Source organism: Triturus cristatus, chromosome 2_1, assembly GCF_964204655.1.
Source record: "Triturus cristatus chromosome 2_1, aTriCri1.1, whole genome shotgun sequence".
Taxonomy (NCBI): Eukaryota; Metazoa; Chordata; class Amphibia; order Caudata; family Salamandridae; genus Triturus; species Triturus cristatus.
The window spans coordinates 988,051,083-988,072,291 of NC_140581.1; the positions used below are offsets into that span (position 1 = coordinate 988,051,083).

Here is a 21,209-nt window from a genome sequence, read left to right on the forward strand (position 1 = left end):
GTTTGATTCTAGTTAAGGCAGCGCACAGCTGCGAGAGACTATTCATTTGAACTCATATTCCTTTTGAACTCCATTTCAGAATCTCACCTTGTTCTGGGTTGGGTGTCACAATGGACAACCTGGGCTTAGCGTATTCCAATGAGGAAGTGGACGCTCTGTTGGCAGGTCCCTCTCTTTTTGCGGATGTCTCCATCTCACAAACAATTTCCCAGACAAGTGAATGGGACAACTTATCAGAACAGAAACGCAACAGGATACGCACCATTTTACACGGTACTATCCTTACCGAATATTTGAGGAATAATATAGCACCAAGAGGGCTATTAGTGACCAATGCTCCACGCATCTTTTTGGACGATGCGTTATTTAGGAAAGAATGGGCCCAGATAGCGTGGCGATGTACCCGCGACTGGCTGGTTCTTATTATTAAAACAGCATTGAGACTTTCTGAGGCCATAATGGTTGAGATACAACTAGCCGAAACTCACTTTAGGACAACATTGACAGGCTATAAAAAAAAATTAGACGAACTCAACAAAGAAATCAATGAGTACAAGGACAATCTGACACAGTCTAAGGCTCAGAAGTTCCAAAAAGATCTCAAAAAGTTCTCGTTCTTGAAAGTCTATCCCTATGCTGATCCCGATTATCTCCCTCCTACCAAAGATACCTACAATTCAGATGCCTCAGAAGATGATGGATCCACTACCAGTGGTTCTAGTGGGGGTAGTACCCGACAAAAACAAAGAGGAAGAGGGAGGGGCTGGAGTAGACATTATCATCAGCAGGATTCCTGGCCGCCTTTTCCTATGGCCGGAGGTATGAACTATCATAACCAATTCCAACAACCTAACTTTCAAATGATGGGTTGGAACCCTGCATTCATGCCCCCGCACCCTTTTACCCCAAATACATATCGCCCCCCTTTTTTAGACAGGGGCAGAAGAGGACGGGGCAGACGAAGAGGTCAAGTCCATTGGGGTGTCGAGGAGACAGTAGGGAACAACACCCGGAGCAAGACACAGAGTCTGCAAGCGGGTGTCAGCAACACGCGAGTCTAGTCACCAACCTTTCAAGTATTACCTTGTCGCCTAGTGAACTCTCAGTCTTGGAGAAAGGGTTGGGTTTCGTGCCCACGGCACGATTGGATAAATTTCGATTACATTGCGAGCTGGCAAACTTTTTTAGAAAACTCAAATTAAAAGCGTTTTTTGAAAATACGGAACCAGCTGAGACACCGGAAAATACCAGTGATACTGACCTTAGGATTAAGTCTACCTTCAATCCCCCTCCCCACACAGTACCAGCTGAAATAATTGCCTTTGAACGTGCAGTTTTTCTGGATGTGGAAGCTTTGGAGGACAGAGAGGTCTTCAAAAATATGACCACAACAGAGTTCCAGGCATTACAGTCGCTACAAAATAACACTGCAATTGTAATCAAACCTGCAGATAAGGGTGGTGGGGTGGTCATACAGGATGCTGATGACTACGATAAGGAATGTAGACGACTCCTGAATGATTCTGTCAGTTATACTCGTCTAACCAAGGATCCATCCATGGACCTGAAAGAGGTTATATGTAACCTGGTTCACACAGCAGAATGTAATGAGCACATTTCCAAACAGGAGGCACAATTTTTAACCACCAGTGCAGGGGTGGTACCATACTTTTACACTCTGCCAAAAACCCATAAAAACAGGACTCCGCCTCCTGGACGTCCTATAGTGTCCGGGATTGGTTCACTTTTGGAACCTCTCTCCAGGTACTGCGACGAATTTTTGAAACCCTTGGTACAAGCTACTTCCACATATTTGAAGGATACCAAAAATCTTTTGGCCCTCATACAGACATTGAATGTGGATAATGACAACTCCATTTTGGTCTCTCTGGATATAGAGAGCCTTTACACAAGTATACCCCAAGATGAAACGATCAGGGTCCTCACTGAGGTTTTAGACACAGCACAATGGGACCATAACACGCCAAGGTCTTTTGTAATTGAATGCGCCACTTTAGCATTAAAAAAGAACTTTTTTGAATACCAAGGAGATTTGTTCTTACAAACCACAGGTACATCTATGGGCAGCGTTTTTGCCCCTAGTGTAGCAGGTTTATATGTCTTTGACTTTGAGAGTAAATACATCTTACATGACAGCAATCCCTTTGGACAGCACCTGTCCTTGTGGCGCAGATACATTGATGATGTGTTCATCATCTGGCAGGGTACTGAAAGTCGCCTTCTTGATTTTTTCAATTGGATCAATACCTGCAACAGGCACCTCAAGTTTACGTACACTTACCACCATACAGAGATGATCTTTCTTGACTTGGTGATAACAAAATCTAATGGGTCATTAATAACACGTACCCATTACAAGCCCACAGCCAAGAACAATTTATTGGAGTTTTCGAGTTTCCATCCACGTACTCTACGTGAAAATCTACCGTATGGCCAGTTTTTGCGTCTGCGACGCAATTGCAGTGAGGTGGCTGATTTTCGGAAACAATCAGAGGAGTTGACCCAAAAATTGAGGAATAGAGGCTATCCCAAAAGATTACTTACAAAAAGCTGCAAAAGAGACCGTAATCAACCAAGGGAAGTTCTCCTTGAAGAGACAGTAAAGACAGATATAGGTATCCCCTTGACGTGTGTAACAACCTATAGCACGGCTTCCAACACAGTTACTAACTCTATACGCAAACATTGACGCATTTTGGTCAGTAACAACAGGAACTGGGAGAAACCCCTGTTTTCTTTTAAGAAGGCAAGAAGCATTAAAGATGCTTTAGTACATACTCGTCCCAAGAATACGACCATGCAAGGCGAAAACACCCTCTGTAATGCTTGGGGCCTGCCTAGAATCACGGGACACTATCCTTGTGGGTCGTGTAGTGTTTGTCACCTAACAAAAAAAAGTAAAACCTTGCTCCTTGAAAGCGATAAAATCTGGACACAAAGACAACACACTAATTGCAACACCAACAACGTGGTCTACCTTATTACCTGCCCGTGCGGACTAAGATATATAGGAATGACCACCAGAAAAATCAAGCAACGTATGTGTGAACACCGGAGCAATATACGGTGCAAGCGCAATACTACCAAACTCACTGAACATTTTCTCTGTTTTAACCACACAATTGATGACTTAATGTGGACCATCATTGAACATCTACAAGGTGGGAATAACATAACTCAGAGACTATTTGAGAAAGAACAACGATGGGTTTATCGTCTGGCCACTCATACATCAGGCCTTAACGATAATATTCCCTGGAATAGTGTAATGCAGCACTGAATCTCTAAATCTGACTTTGGTAGACTATTATGGTCACCCCAATGAGACAAAAGGGGTTATTACGCTATGAAACTCCACCTGGAATGTCCACGAGTGCCATTTAATAAAGTTCTTGATTTTACAAAAAAACGCTTTGAATTAAAAAAGAGAGGTTTCCCCAACCCGACCTTTTTTCTTTATTCAAGATCTATTATTATTATTTTTCTTCAATTTCCCAATGAAGAATTATGGCATTTGGGTTTGTTTACACTCACGGGGTGTAGCGCTGTGTTGTGGTGACACCCTTTTGTATTCTGTTCGATTGGTTCGTGTTGATGGCTGAATTGCTTCACGCTCTAGTCTTTTAGCGACTGTCTCAGCCCCCTTTTCCCTGATTGGTGAGGAAGACGTACCATGACGTAACACGCATTGAGAGGCTTCCGCCTTTGGAAAACGAGCAATACCCGCTCTGTGTTTTTCACTGATTGGATGTCGGGGGTATTTAAACTTTCACCTTGACCAGTTGCGATACCTGCGGGATCCAAATTGGAGGGAACGCTAGGTGTTCCGGTGGGTGCGGCGCTTTGATGAAGTAGGTGGTCTCTTGCAATTGCACAATCTACCCCAAAAACCTTAGCATGTTACCGGATGGTAACGTTTTGATCATTGTCTCTTGCAGTGTGTGACTACAAGCGCGCATCCCCCTCCCTGGGTCCATGGTGTGAGGCCGATTTTTGCCATTAGTAAGTCTTTTGTGTGAATGAGTGCTGATCTAAGACATGATTATGACTAAGCCTTAGAAGAACTTGTTTGTCCTCTGTTGATTCCCACTGGTGCCCTGAGAGGTTCGGCAATATTGGAGTTCTTTGTTTATGAGAAACCGGCCTTTCTGGCCAATTAATACATTTCTGAATAAGAGAAAGTGTAATAGTTGCGAATTCCGTTCAGAAATGGAACGAATGTAACGCACACTGTTAAAGATTGATAGCTTTTCTGCACACAACAGTAGTTCCTGATTATTTCTCAATGAAATTCTGTGTGTACCAAATAAGGTTTTACTAAATGAAAGGGGTTTCCTTGCGAATGAAAACATGTAAATCCTTCCTAAATCCACGAAGCAATGCTCTTTTTACGTTGTATGCTGTCTCTGTTTATTTTCAGACACCTCCTTTTCTTCAGAAATGCTGAAGATCCTCCGGTAACAAGAACCGTGAGTTTTTAAGTAACAACGCTGCCAACGGTTGGGTGCACCTTAGCGTGTGCATACCACCGGGGCAGCACGGTCCTGACGAATGCCTGGTGAAACAACTATCTATGGCAGAAACATGTTGACCAGATTTTATTCCCCTCACTATTAGGGTTAACTAACCAAAATTTGGTATTTAGTTATTATACCCTTTTTAACCAATGCCAGGTTTGCCACAATAAAGGTTTTTGGTTGTAACCTGACATTTTTTACACTCACCTTGCACATCACCTGCACTATCACACCTGACACATCAATCACCCGCTCCGCTGTAATCAGGCGTTGTAGCACACCGGGGAGGTGCTAGACCTCCCTGGTGGGAGTCCAATGATGAAGCATGTCACCAACTAGGTTGGTGAGTGAGGACTCTTAACAAATTTTGATTGCTTTGTGGTAATATAGGTTCTTTAATTGTCCCATACTCTTTTGTTGTTTATTATTAGTATTTCAGGGGGACGAAGAGTGTGTTTCTTGACCCTCTCTCTCTTGTTGTTTGATTCTCATATCCTCTATAGCCATCGTACTCCTAGTATGGCCTGCCAGCGGCCCAGCAGGCCTTCCTTGGCAGCCCGCGGACCTTGCAGGTATTGTAATCCCAAATTACCAGTGACAGTGGAGAGAGAGAGAGAGAGAGAGAGACTGGAGGGAGAAAGTGGAGCGAGAGAGACTGACAGAGAGAGAGAGACTGACAGAGACTGACCGAGAGAGGCTGACAGAGAGAGAGAGATAGATAGATAGAGACTGGCAGAGGGAGACTGATCGACCAAGAGAGAGACAGACTGACTGACAGAGAGACTGGCAGAGAGAAACAGACAGACAGACAGAGACAGACAGACAGAGAGACAGACAGACAGACAGACAGAGAGAGAGAGAGAGACAGAGAGAGAGAGAGAGAGAGAGAGAGAGAGAGAGAGAAAGAGAGAGACATCAGTACTTTGTGAAGTCAGTACTTTGTGCCAGAGGGAGGAAACAACAAAAGATTACTGTAGGGGAGAAGCGAGGGAAAGAGCATGAGATAGAAAAGGGAAAAGCTAAATAATGAGAGAAATATAGGGGAAAGAGCAGGACATGCACTTCCCTAGAGTGTTAAACACAAATGGTAAAGAAATACAAGAAAAGTGGTTTACTGATATCAGCATTTCAATGAAACAACTCATTCAATCAGGGTAAAGCCAAATTGCTCTAGGAGTGGGACCAGCACAAGAATAGAGAGAAAATAATTAAAATCAGGTTCTGGCAATGGAACGGACAAAAAGCCTTGCAATCACAAGCAGGGGGATGAACCAAAGCCCACTCTATGCAATATTGTATGCAAAGGTGTGAAAGACTTCTGAAGCAGTCTATAGCGAGCCCACAAACCACACAGTAATTTTGGCCCCTGAAAGAAAGTTTGTGAGTACCCATGCTCTATAGCCATACTTTTCAAGGCCTATGTACATTTCGTCCCTAAAGTCACTGCTCAAATCAATTTTTTTGTCTTGTAATTCACATTCAGCATACCTTTACCTCGCCATCAGCTTTACCCCCGACCATCAAACAATTCAGTTGATCACCTTAACATATGACATATACACAGCTCAACTGATCGTTTTGCTAATGTTGAGCATATCTGATATATGTTAGGGTCAGTTCCATGTGAAGTAGACTAATACCTGAAGGTGAAGCTGTGCAATGGAAAAGCACTGTAAATAATCAAAATTAAAACTAGCTAGCTAAAATACAACACAAATAGAAATCAAATGGCTCATTACATTAAAAAACAAATGCAAAACGCATATTATGAAAAAAGATTTTATCAAAACGTGTACGCTTTTATTTGACATGGTTTGTAAGGACATCATCTTGTAAACTTGGGAAGGCGTAAAATACTGATCAATGAAATCTGAACATTCAAATTCAATTTCCGCAAATGAAGACATGCCTCTAGTAGTGAAACCATCTCAGGTCCTTCAGGTTATTAACATCCTTATTGCTTAGCAATTTCCAGAAAGAAAATATTTTTTTTCTAATTCTCTGGCTAAAAATGTCTATGATAAAAGATTCCAGAACTAAGATATGCATTTGTAATGCATACGTGATCAACACTGGAAAATTTACACACCGTATGCTCTGGCAAATCTGTATAAATTATTGCTGAACTCAAAGTAAAACAAAGTGGGCATTTCAAAGGTTGAGAAAGCAGTCTTTCCTCTGAAGCACAAGGGAGTGAAGCAATGGAAACCTTTTCCAATCCATGTTGCTAATGTGGTCCAAGGGCATCCACACATATGCTATGGTCTTATACACAATACAAAAAGTTCACAGTGTGTGGTTACGTCACATGAAGAGCACCACCTTGAATTGCTCCCAAAGCCCTCTAGAAGCATAAGAGTTTTTATCCTAATAAAAATGCCCTGCTTTCTGTTCGAGACAACAAGAAATAGGTAATGTAAGTTACAACAATTTACGACGGCTGGATGCACTTGATAAGTGAAAAGGATTCTCCACAAGGTTCTAGAGTAAAGAAACAAATAGAGATTAAGACAAGAATGAACAGGAGTGTCTGCAATCAGCGAGGAGGAAAACCTCCTCTCTGTGCACCTCCGCGTCCTCCTCTGAATCCTCTTTCCCCACGGAAATTTCCTCTCATTCTTTCTCTGCCTCTCTCCCCTCGGCCAAGAGAGGCTGCTCCTCTTCCGCCTCCCCTGGAAGGTCCGCCTCCTCGATCAGCTTTCAGTTTGGGAGGAGGAGATTTGGGTCGCAACCTTTCGATCTCTTCCGTACAGCCAGTCAAAGCTGAATTTGGCTCACTGAAGTAGGAAGCATACGTTTCAGCATTAAAGTTACTGTTGGTGAGTGTGGGCCCCACTGTAAGCCATCCTAGAGAATGGGATGAGAACAAACTATGAGTAATTTATAAAAGTTATGTACTATTTCAGTCAACAGCCTGCACAGACCACTTAAAATCATACATTTTCACACACATTAGTTTTCCAACATCATAAATATCACCAAAGTGCAACATTGAGCAACTTCACTATGATTTTATGCTACCGCTTATCCATCTTAATTCCGTTTGTGTATTAACCAGTGCATATTTGCTTCCACTCAGGTTACTCTGAAAGCAATAACCGAGATAAGTGAATAAGAATAATACCTGTGCAGCCAGTGGGATTTGGATACACTGGAGAAAAAGTACGTCAAAATAAAAATATACTTGTTTTTTAATTTTAAATGCATTTTTTACTGTTGAGATCCGCAAAAATAAAATAGGACTTACACTTCTAAGAACTGAGCTTGCTTAGGCACAGCCTTCTTAGAAGCTGTGCATCAAGAATAGATGTTTCAGTTCTAACACAAAACTAAAAACGAGGAAAATAAACAATATCTGATCTTAGGGGTTGTAGGGACGATATGTTCTGAATAGGATGGTGATACCCAGACTGGAATAAAATAAGAACTCCCTCATTATGAGAACAGACCACTTAGTAGTATTTCCCAGTCATAGAAACAGGATGCAAAACGAGAAGACCACTTTCTAAAAATCGATCTTTTTATTAAACATTCGTCAGTATCAATATACAGCATCACAATAGGCAATGTTCGGTAATACATCTTCCTCTCCATACTGCACATTCTGTAACATATAAATGTATGTAACATATTCAACTGTTCAATCAGGTTCCCAGCCCGAGACACTCCCTGTCCACCACCCCCTCCCGTTCTTAGCATTCAGGTATCTCCAAGTTGTCCCTGTATACTTCCCATTGCTGTCACACTTTTCCCATTTCTTGGGGCATCCCCTGCTTTCATATACTGCTTTTTCAGCAGCACAGCACCAGTCCATATCTCTCTTCCATCGTGTCACTATCGGCAGTTGCATGGCTCCCCAGGACCCGGCAATATTTCTTTTGGCCACAATTGCAGCCACTAGCAGCCAGATTTTTGGGTATTTAGGCCACGTCTGTTCCCCCGATATACATAACACATGCCACCTGGCTTCAATAGGAACTTCCTGTCCCAAGACGTCCGCCATTATCTGCGTCACCCCTGCCAATACCGCTGTATGATCAGGAATTCCCATATAATAAGAAAGATGGTACCCCTCTGATTACATCCCCTCTGACAATTTTCCGTGGGTATGCGCCCCAGCTTGAACATGAGCACACTGGTGGAGTAAGACTGTAGGATTCTCAGTTGGACAAGGCTGAACCTTGCCCTGATCGCCACCTCTCTAGGGCTTTGCACCACCTCCACCCAGTCATCATCCTCCAGCAGGCCCACATCAGATTCCAAGGACTCTCTTAGCTTTATGAGGAGGTCCGGGGCATTATTGATAATCTTCTTATAGGTGCAGGACAGTGCTTTTTCGGGGATTGGATCCTGTCCTCAAGCGGGCTTTATTCGGGTATCTGCTCCCCCTCTTTAAGATGCCTGCCCAGTGCGTGTTTAATCTGCAAGTACCTATAATGTTCTGTATGCGCTAATAGATATTCCTTCTTTAGCTCGGGGAACTTGAGCATGGCCTGTCTCCGCCACACATCTCCTAGGAGCACTATATCCATCAGTTTCCATTTACCGAAACCCTGTAGTCTGCCTACTTCCTGAAGCATATCGCTGTCCCATAGGTGGGTCTGTTCTGTCAGTCTGTTAGCCCAACCCAAAAATCGATTGGCTCTCGTCCACACATTTACTACTATCTGTGTATGGGATGGCATGCTTTCTTTCTTCCCCCGACTATATAGCACTCCTTGATGTCCTCTGGCCCCCATTGCCCAGTGATCCACTCTGTATGCCGGGTCATTCCTATCCGTAAACACCCAGTCACTGATTACCATCAAGTGTGAGGCCCAGTAGTACTTTTGTAAATCTGGAATGGCCAGACCACCCTCAAACTCCTTTCGGTAACTTGGCTAATGCAATCCTCGCCCCCTCACCATCCCACAGAAGTGTTCTTAATTCACTATCCACATCTTTAAAGAATTTGTCAGGTATCGGACAAGGGGTGTTTTGCACAACATATAGTATTCGTGGTAACGACATCATCTTGAAGAGCACAGCTCTTCCCGTAAGAGATATCGGCAGCTTTCTCCAGTGGGCGACGTCTCTCCGTAAGCGTTCCAGTTGTGGTTGTAAATTCCCTGCTAGAAATCCCGCGTCTGTTTTGGCTATTTGTATAGTCAAAAATTTTGAAACCATCCTTAACCTGCAACTTATAGTCGGCAACGAGTATTGGAGGTGATCCATCCGATAGCATGTACAGGAGTGACTTATCCCAGGTAATCTGGTTACCAGAGTACCCTTCAAAGAGCTTAAAAAATTAGCCGTAACCGGTTTGTGAACCTTGGTCTCGTCGAGTATAGAAGGACATCGTCCGCGTATAGCGATATCCTCTCCTCCCAATGTTCCCCCCGTAGATACCGGTGATCACCGGGTTCCCACTCACCCATGCCGCCAGTGGCTCGAGCGCCAATGTGAATAGAAACGGTGAAAGAGGGCACCCCTGCCGTGTGCCCTTATGGAGAGCAAAGGCGTGAGACACAGGGGATGCATGTACAGCAACTTAACCCATGACTGGAATTGTGGGCCAAACCCACCCTCAAACAGGTAATGCCACTCTATACTATCAAACGCCATGCGGGCGTCCAGAGACAGTAGTGCTGCCTCCACCCCTGGGTCTTTACCAGGTGCATCACCCCGTACAGTCGTCGAAAACTGAGCCAAGTACTTCAGTGGGGCATAAAGCCTGATTGGTCTGGGTGTATCAGGGTCATGATTGGAACTAGGAGTCGATTCACCAGGACCTCGGCCAGTATTTTAACCTCCATGTTTAACAAGGATATCGGCCGGTACGAGTTACACTGATCCGCTGGTTTGCCCGCCTTGGGGATTACCACAATAGTTTCTGTCCGCTGATCAACTGATAAACATCCCTGCTCTCTCGCCCCATTAAACATGTCTAGGAGATATGGGGCCACTATACTTGCTGTGCATTTGAAGAGCTCCACGGGTAAACCGTTTGGTTCCGGTGCCCTCCCTGCCTGTAGGTCTTGTATGGCTCCTACTATTTCCTCGGTTACGTCCCTGTCAATACTTTCTCTTTCTTCCTCCGACAGTACCGGTAGTCTCATTTCCTCTAGTAGTTCACAACAATCTGTGGCTGACCGAGCTGGGTTGGACTCATGTATTTCCTCATAGTAATCTGCAAAGATCTGTGTCATATCGTCTCCAGTAGAGTACGCCTGACCGCTTTTGTCGCATATTTCTGCTACACAGCTCCTTTCCCTGTCTCTCTTTTCTAACCAGGTAATCATCTTGTAGGCTTTGTCTCCTAGGTCGTAAATTCGTCTCTGTGTAGCGAGTGCAGCCGATCTTGCGCCAGGCGAACAGTTCCTGCCTCTTAAGTTCTAACCGATGCGCTAATTCGTTGTCAGTTCTCCCACCCTCCAGGTAGGTAGCCTCCATCTCCATTGTTGTCACCTTTAGTTTATCCCACTGCAGTCTCTTTTCTTTATTATTACCTCCTATGCAGGCTTGGACATGACCCCTCATGACTGGTTTAAATTCCTCCCACAAGGTAAATGCCTCCTCAACCGTCCCCTCATTTTCCTGGAAGTAGAGTTGTGCCCGTTCCCGGACTTATTGAGTATTTTCTTTGTTCCTAAAGAACCACAAATTCAGCCTGGGTGGCAGGGCATATGTTCGAATCGGTCCCCTCACCATTACTTCTACTGGCGAGTGGTCCGAAATACCCTGTGGACTAATTCTAGCATTAGAGAACCATGTCTCTCCACCTCTGTGAGTCAGTATATGGTCAAGTCTAGAATAACTACCGTGGGCGGCGGAGTAAAAGGTGTATTGGTGAGTGTATGGGTTATGCAGTCGCCAAAGGTCTGTCAGACCCATCGCTTCAACGAACATGCAGAGTGGTTCCTCTCTGGTTGATGTGGATTCTCTATTAAGCCCCGGGTTGATGGCAGAGTTCATGTCATCGCCCAATACTAAGAGACCCTGTGGAAGGTCGACCAACAAGGTCCCCAGCCCTGCCAATGCCTCGGCCCGCATTGCCGGCGGTATATAACAGGAGACAATATTAACCGTCTGTCCTTCCCATGTCCCTGTGAGGGCCACATACCTCCCAAGGGGATCGTGCCAGATTTTTCCAACAACCAAAGGGAGACCCGTTTTGACCAGGATCCCCATTCCGCGTGAGCCAGTCATGTAACCCGCATGTGCAACCAAATTATATCCGTATCTACCTAGCACACGATATCTGTGGCCTTTGAGAGTTTATTACTATTTTTAATGCTTGCTCTAATCTGAGATACCAACCAATCAATCATCTACAATGAGTAAACACTGATGTTCATATAATTTGGGTAAATAGTAATGTTGTCAAACTAATGTCTAGAATTGTACAACTGTTGTTAAAGTCAGAAGGAATCTAACCTAAATTGCCTTCTTCTACTGAAAAATAAGAAAGCTATTTAAAAAGATTACTCATTAATAATGTCTTTACATACATTCAAAATACACTACCTGTTTTGCATGGGGAGGAAAAAGAAAATCACAAAATCTCTACAATTTGTAGAAAGCACTGGTTTAGTCCAGATAAGTCTTATGTGAGAGAAAATATTAGCTAGGCAACATTTACATGGGAGATACTCCCCCAAACAGGGTTTAAAGACAAAAAGCTGGCTACTTTATGTTTTTGTTAGAAACTAAAGTAGTTAAAAGGAAGATTTAAGAAATAGGACAAAAAGCAGGAAGGACCAGCTGAAATCCTGACTGATGAGCAACCCTCATCACTACATCACACCACATAAGTTAATGACACATAAAGGACTTCAATGGGAGTTCCCAAGGCAATTGCTTTGGTCGTACAATGGCTGCAGTGGTGAGCTCTGAGGCAGCCTTTAGGTTTTTTACTAGTGCTTTAAAATAAATAAATGAATAAAATAATAAAACTACGTTATGCTTACGATGTGTAAATATAGTATAAAACAGTACTGAAAGCATTTTAAGAGAGTAGTAGGCAAATGCGAAGCTTCCTCCAACTTCCTGCTCATGGGTCCATTTCCTTGCTAATACCAATGCTAGCGTTTATCTACAGTGATGCTACACTACACTAAGAAGAATAGAAAGATGTGCAAATCTTATACTTTTGTAGAGACGTACATACGCGTCATGCATCTTTAGTTTTTTGCTGCAGTATAACTGTAAAGTGTATGTGGGAGACAGTACTTTGAATGAGCATCAATTTAAATGAGTCTACATTTCGCGCTTCATGCTTCCGGAAAAATGTTTATCATAAAGCCATCACCTTGAACAAAGAGGGAGTCACCTTTCTAAGACAAGCTGATGTCTTTGTCATTTGCAAAGCCACCACATGTGCTAGAAACACTATCAGCTGGACGTCTAGCTACACTAGTTATGAATGTCTCCCCCATTATATTTCAAGTTTGGGAATTTTCTAATGCATATTAAGGAAGAAAGGCGTGGGCGAGCCAAAGGCAAGAAGAGTATACATTCTGCAGGAACAACAGTATTCAGTCATTCTGACTGACTTTTCTAAAAAAAACTACTTACCCAGGATCCCTTTTGCACCATTTTATGTACCATCCTTGTAGATCGGCAGATAAGATGATGAAGTCTAGGTTGCTTGTGGACTTAGAACATGATACTCATGTTGTCCATGAGAACTATGACGTTTGCGATGGTAGCACAGCAGAAACACTTCTAGGGCAAAAGAAACTGCAGTCAATCCAGTCTTTCCGATGCGTCTTTAGAGACTAGGTCATGCACTGAAAATGGGCTACATTTCCTTTTCACCAGACAGACTGTTGCCTGTGGTTCAAGAAGAGCAAAGGGGAGGTGGAACAACTAATTTGCTTCACGGCACCACAAATGAATGCTGCCCAATATATTCCAACAGTCAGGAATCTAAGCCCACTGAGGATCAAACTGCTGGTTGTGCTACTAAGAGCATTAGAACTTTGAAGCAGGATGACAATCTGGGCAATACCTTGGGCAGAGAGCCCTCAGGGGTCACCATGTGGTAATGAATGCAAGGTTGCTGAAAATATGTCTGTGTTTGATGACTTACCAGCATTACTTGGGGGCAAGAATATACTATGATCAACCCACTCCGATTAAGAAAATCCATTTGTAGGACTTTAGGAGTATTTCTCAAGTTTATCGATACTGCTGGATATGAACACTGAACATCACCATCTCCTTGGCTAAGACCCAATGACCCTAGGCCAAACCCAGTGGAACTTCTTGCATTTGAAGAGTAGCCCCAACATAAATGGCAGGGATTGGTTTGTGCTGGATGTCCGCTGGGATATGCAAATCTTAGATCAACTGCACACTAAAATATTGCTTGATAGCCGAGAGGATATATCCATTTATCCCAATGTTTCCAATTCAAAAGACTGTTTTGGGAGCAAGAGACTGAAGATGTGGGGGTAAAGAATGACACAGGCGTTAATTCATATTGTGCACCGCATACGCAGCTCATGTTTATCAGAAACACGCAGTTTGGATGAGAAAGAAGACGAAAAAAAATTGTTTGCATGCATTCATGGGTAAGGTGAATAACGGGAAATAATTTTACTTCTGCTCTGCAGTTGCTGTGGGAAAGAAATACTACTTGAAGAAGTAAAAGGCTTTTTTGTACTTCTGGTACATCCTCCTTTGTTCGACCGATGTTTGGGGTTCTGACAGTTGATGAAACCTTAAAAACCCTACAGTGACATGGCATTATCCTCAAAGTCAAAGGTTTTAAGACCCTGAAAGGACCCCAGAGTAGGCTTAAAAGAGCTTGACATGTAAGGCTATGAATTTGCATCAAGTTTTCAGCTTACTCTGGGTAAAGGGAAGGTTCATGGCATTATCTTGATTAATTCTGGAGAAGTAGGACAAATGAAGCTGAGCCTAATAATGTAAATCTACCCTGCAGTTCAGGCTTTGGGTGGCTGTAGCAAGTGCCCAGGAGCACAATTAAGCAAAACAAAGGCAATGTGCTTTCCTTTGATGACAGTGGTCTGAAGTCACCCACAAAGTTCTTTGGGGATATACTAGCTAAAATAAGCCAAGGACTCAATTTTTGATGCGCATACCACGATATATGGAAAGGAGGATGGTACACTCAATGTCCAGTGGTAGAGAAGCTGAAAGGGAAAGGTGTTGCTGCTACCATGGAGAAATGAGCTACTGAACTGGTAGTGGCACCAAATACCTCTTCCACTAATGCTCTGCATGGGACGATTTTCTTCCCCTTGACTTTCGAAATGTCTCCTCATCCACTTGCCCTGTTTGTCAAAATCCAGGTCTGTATTCAATAAAGTAATAGGTTAAGTGGGGACCAAGGTTACCAAATGCAGCATGGGCCAAATAATAGTTTTCTCTTCCAGCTGGCAGTGCGCTGTGGAGGAATATTTGAGAAACAGCTCCTTTTTGGATTTCCGAATTTCTTTCCAACTGCACATTGCTGGTGCAACACTCATCATTCGCATCTGCATTTGCTCATTTGATATGCAGTGTGCCTCAAAGATCCTTACTACAGCCTCCTAATATATCAGGTTAAATACTTTCATTCGTGTGTCTTTCAGCTTTGTGTAGCAGGCGTTAAAGAATGACAGATCATATTCAGATTTCACGACATGCAAGAGTCTGCATCTAATAGGCTGAAAGCGTAATAAATTAATTGACTGAATGAAAGTTAAATGACCGAAGCTATAAGCTGGAAAACTAAGGTCACGGTCACTGGTCAAATGGCATAGGTTAGGGGGCTCTAATCAAAGTCAAAAAGATAATCATATGTGTCCCTCTGATTTCAACAGGGACCTGTTAAAGCCTCATAGTCGGAAAACTGGAGCACTCTGCATTACGTCAAGCGGAAGGTTGAGGTACTCTATTTGTTTAATAATATATTAAACCCCTTTTTTCAAACATATTTTATTGATTTTTACACATATTATTCAGGCCCGAAATACAGTCCATTACGTACCATAAATCACAATACACAATCAAACGTCATAGCTTGCTTTCAGTCCTGACGAGAAACTCTTACATAATGATCAAAAAAGGATTGCTTATACTATGACTTTCTATATTTCCAGACCAAGTACCCTTAAAATATAATGCATACTAGTATGGTCGGTGTGTGACTCCTACACCTTGTAACCGCCGTACAGATGCATCTGCCATTTTTACAGCACACGCATGTCTCGTACATAAAAGGGTTGAACTAAATCAAAAACATGTCTCCAAATTATAGGTTTTCTTAAGCACTTGTGAACTGATAATCTGAGTGCCCTGTTTTCCCCCCACTCCATTAGCATCTCGGTATTAGGCGCCAGAAAACCCCCAACCAAGAAGAAACTTTAACAAAAGAAAGGCTTATGGCCCTTTAAGTGAAGGCTTTGTGTTGCGCATAGTCCAATTTGCATAATTAATATATGTTGAACATTTTAAGATTTTAATTGTTTGCTCTACCAATTATAATTAATAAGATTGATTTGTAAGTAACAAAAGCCAGTAAAAATAGTAAGCTGTGACTAAATTAACACGCTATTTGATGTATATCAGATGCTGATCATTAGATATTACATGAAGTCACTGTGCAATCAATAGCAAATACTCCAGACAACACCCAACTGGTTACACTTCAAAACTGAAACAAAAATGGCAAACTTGTTTTGAAAAGAATCAGTAAATTATCCGCAAGCATTTAGGAACGCTCATCTTTTTTAATGCAAACGATCCTTGTGCAGTAATCAGATACTAGTTTTGATATCATTCTCAAATCATCAAGAGCAAACTCATCGTGTGAAGTCATCAGAAGCTCATTTTGAAGTCATCCTAAAATCATCAGGAACAATCTCATCTAGGAGTCAACGGGTACCTATTTTCAAGTCATCTTCAAATCATCGAGCACAATTTTCTAAGTTTTACTGATGACGTCAATTACTTGATGATAACTGACGATTTGAACATTCTTCTAATATGGTAGGATTTACATCCAATGACTGGGATGGCTTCTAAAGTAATCCTGCTTGACATGTGTAGATGGGGCGGGCAATTATCAATAATTATCTTGAGTGTTACAGGCAGGTGGGTAAGCAGTCACCTGAGATCAGCGCTTACAGCAACAAGGTTTGGGTTAAATAGTAGTTCCCACTGACAGGCAGTTTCAGATATTACCAAACTATCCAAACCTCCTTATTATGAGCAGGACAGACTTTTTTTTTTTTTTTTTTTTATCAGCCACTGCTTTATGGAAAGCTGACAAAATGTATTCAGACCATTGAAAATCATGACACTTACCACAGTTAAAACCTTGCTAACCTTAATCTGCCAAGCTCTTGCACTAGGTCTCACAGCGCCATGAAGTCATTCAGCCAGCGTGGAGCTAATGCTGTGGTAGTGGTTCCGGGCTAATCAGAGTGACACAGAAAATTCCAAGGCTGCGGGAGGACACTTGTAGAAAATGAGCTAGTCTCCGTGAAACTGATTTGAGGCATAGGTCAGAAGGATACAGGATAACCCAAGACTGGAACTGGGGCTTATATGGTAAACAAATATCTTGATTTTGCATGCTTTTTAATATTTCTAAAGCGTTGCAAGTTCTGGCTTGATGCCCTCAGTAATATATGCAATAAGAGAAGTACAATAATATCTGCAAAAAGTAACATTGAAAGATGAGGAGTTTTAAGCATTCACAATAAGGATTCTTTTTTCAAAATGGAATGGAATCCATCAGTGTCCTTTTTAAACCCAATAACGGATAGGTGATGAGACATTCTCTTTTTTTTTTATTATCAAAACAGTGCAGCAAAAGCAAATAACATCCATTGAAACCCTCACCACCCCCTCCCCAGATACACATTGGCCAGTACAGATTCAATAGCAGGAATCAGCACCAATTTGTAAACATCAATACAGCAGGTAACAACACCCCCGCCGTCTTCAGGACACTTCCCAACCTTGTCTCCCACGGTCCTCTAGCATCTCCAGAGATTAATAATGCATCCATTTACTCCAAACCATACAAATGTTTCGGGCAGCCCAAGCTGGAATATGCAGCTTTTTCAGCCACCATGTACATGTCCATACCTCGGTTCCATTCCTGTAGTGTTGGGCACTCCTGTGCCCCCCTGTATCGAGCTATTTCTCTCTTTGTCACGACACGGCCGCAGAGCAGAAGCTGAGCCTGTGGTAGGTCATTGTCATTAGGGATCCCCAAGAGAAGGAATTTAACATCCAACGGATTGTTCCGAGAACACGCCATTAAGGTCCCCAATAACTGCAACCCAGTAGTCCTGAATCAGGGGGAAACTCCAGATCGTATAGAAGAAAGCCCTCCTCACCCCAAGATCTCAGACAATGCAGGATCTGCGCCGAACACATGGCAAGCAATCGACGTGAATCATTGTACACTTTCTGTACTATTTTGAATTGTACTAGACAAAGCCGGGGTCTGATTGCTACCTTCTTCAGGTGCATCAGGGCTTCTTCCCAATCGATGTGCTTCAGTTTCCTATACCTCCATCACCCATTTTTCCTGCAGCCTATGTAGGGTATCTAGCATGTTATTATTTAGGGTTCTATACGTTAAGGAGATTGCACCTTTCCCCACCTCCTCTGGGAGAAGCCATCCTTCCAGCGGGGCATATTCCAGGATACCATCCCCAGGAAGCCCTCCATGCATGTCTTATTTTTGCATATATGAGGAACTGATTTGCATTCACCCCATATTCTCATTGAAGCAAGGAGCACGGCATGATCGGGCCGTCTTCAAGTAGGTCTCCCACTTTGAGATCCCGAGCAGAAACAAGGCCTCAAATCCCTACATTGTTTGCATTTCGGGAAGGCAGTGACCCTTCCAGAATGGTGTTTTTCTTGTTGGTTTATGTGCCACCCAATAGTTTTTTTAGCTTTATTCCAGACTGCTATCATGATCTGTGTCGCCGGAAGGAGACACCAAATTCTCCCAACTCCAAAATTGTAGTGCAGGCAGGAGTCCACCCTCAGAGCCATTCTTGTCTTTAAGCACACTAGGGACATGGAAGTGCCGGCAGACAGGTCCCATTAAAAATGCTCATAATTTTTGGTTGTATCAAATTCCACATAAAATGTCAACATTAAAAAAAAAAAATATCTATATCCTTGCACAGGTTTTGGCTGAATTAATTTTACAGTCCTTCGGTATAAGCTGTCAACCAGATGCAAAGAACACTTCATCATAAGCTCGTCAGCAATTTTTAGCAATTGATTTTCAACAAGACAGTGGTTGATATTTTACTTATTATTTTACTTCACATTAAAAGTTGCAACTCTAATAGTTTTAGCAGTCGCATACTGAAAGTTCACCAACAAAAAAGTGTACTCACACTGTGCTGCAGGCATATGAATTCCCGCTATTACAAACTTTTCTGTTTGTCTTGTATATTCGGGGCTAGATGTACTAAGACTATTTGCGGTTGCAAATCAGGCCATATGGAAAAGCAAAAAGACATGTTACCTGTTACCGAATTGCATTTTGGGTTTGCGAATCGGTATTTACAAGGTGCGCATTTAGAGCGCCCCTTCCAAATACCGTTTCGCATTGATATGTATGAATGTTTTGCTACCGAAATGCATTTGCAAAACATTTGCACTTTACCTGCAACCCAAAGTTGGTGGTAACCCATTTGCAAATAGTAAGCAACCACTTCCCCTTTTGAAAATGGTTGAAAAAATATTTTGAGAGCAGATAGTGGTCCAAGACTACTGCCTGCTCTTAAAAAATAAAACTTGAATGTTTATTATTATTATTATTTTTTAATGCAACTCGTTTTCCTTTTAAGAACAAGCATTTGCAATGCAGTAGGTCTCGCATTTGCGAGAGTTCGAGTTAAGGGCATTGTAAATGATAATGCCTTTTATTTTTGTGTTTTGAAAACTTACAAGCAATGCGTAAACACGCACTTTGTACTTATAGTTGTTGCTATTAAGAAGCAATGCTGGCAGTGACTGCACCTCTTTTACTGGCAGCCTTGCTTCTCGTAAGCAAGGACTACAAGTACAAAGTGCATGTTTACGCATCGCTTGTAAGTTTTCAAAACACAAAAATAAAAGGCATTATCATTTACAATGCCATTAACTCGAACTCTCGCAAATAGGAGACCTATTGCAATGCAAATGCTTGCTATTTGTTACAAAAAAGCCTCGCACAGTCGTCTCAGTTTCATAACAAAGGAACTGCAAATTAGAGGGGGGCAAAAAAAGTATAGCTAGTCGAATCTTTCATAAAAACACCTTGCATTGAACTCTGTGTGAGGGGTGGTACATACACCAAACCCTCGTTCCACAAAACATAGGTACTACATAGTCACCGCTTTAATGTAGGACAGTGCAAACATAGTTATACTTAAGATAACGAGTCCACAGCTATGCAGTTGCTATATTAGTTAGTAGGTAAGTCCAGTGTTTCTAAAGAGACCCATACGCGTGCTGGGACCCAAGTGTTCTTTACCCAAGCATGGCAAGTGGTGTTAACCCCTTCAGTGCCACGCCCTTTCCCCCTCCTGTGCCGGGCGTTGCACTAGTGGGTGGGGTTCATGACGAGATAGTCTCGTCATGGGCACAGCGCAACCGTGCTCCATGACGAGACTCTCTCGTCATGGGCACTGAAGAGGTTAACTTAAAAAAACAAAACTAGCCTAAAGACCCAACTTAACAGGGAGACAGATGATAGCTGTGCTGCCAGGTGTCCTGCCTCCCCGCCTCATGGTTCTGACCTCGCTCAGCAGCTGCACCTCTCCGTGCTGGGTTTCGTAGATCTGTAGTATGCTGGTGCCCCACAGGTAGTTGCCCAAGCAAACAAAACAAGCGCTGCATGCCAGCCACTTCCAATCAAAGACAGTATAGTTAAGCGACTTCTGGATGAGGTGGTTCTGACAGTCAGAACATCTAGCCTCGGCTCTTAACAACAATACACGAGCAACGCTCCGCCCTCAGCTTTGGATACAGAGAAATGACCAACTTCACCCCCCGGTGAAGGGGTTGCAGAACAAGGTGCTCTTTTACTACCATCAAGAACTGGATCACTCTTAAGTGTCTATGGTCACAGCAACGACAAATCTACACGACGGAATGCTGAAGTCAGCAACAATAATATAAACGCAAGACTGCAGTAAGTTAGGAATGCTAGATATCGAGCTTGTCTGCTGTGGCAGCCAGCTTGAATTGCTACAAAGTTGCAGGGGACGAGAAACTGTCCAGGAAACAAAGACAAATGCACGATATATCCTATGTAAATGTAGCTAAACAACTGCATTACTATGGTTGCCATCCTTCTAGTTTGTCGCGTAAGTTGTGTATATATAAAAAGAGCTCCTAGAGGGGGGGTTTTTAAAAAGTTGTGATTTGGATATTTAACTACAAAATCTATATTTTTCGAAGAAAATCGAAATAGATAAATAATGTCTTTTTAGTGTTGAATATATATTTATAGAAAACATCTTAAATAAGCATTTTCAATGCAAAAGGTCTCGCATTAACAAGAGTTTGAACATTGGCATTGTAAATGACAATGCCTTTTATTTATGTGTTGTTTATAAAACATAAATAAAAGGCATTGTCATTCGCAATGCCAATAACTTAAACTCTCGCAAATGCGAGCCCTATTGCATTGCAAATGCTTTAGGGGTAGGA

General features: G+C 42.6%; 1 protein-coding gene across 1 annotated transcript in view; it reads right to left on the bottom strand.

The window, feature by feature from the left end:
- Window positions 1-6,303: 6,303 nt before the first annotated feature.
- Window positions 6,304-21,209, bottom strand: part of METTL14 (methyltransferase 14, N6-adenosine-methyltransferase non-catalytic subunit) — a 258,367-nt gene continuing 243,461 nt past the window's right edge. The window contains exon 11 of the mRNA XM_085634353.1: window positions 6,304-7,385. Coding sequence (XP_085490479.1) covers window positions 7,075-7,385 — 311 coding nt within the window. The 3' untranslated portion in view covers window positions 6,304-7,074. The remainder of the gene's footprint in view (window positions 7,386-21,209) is intronic.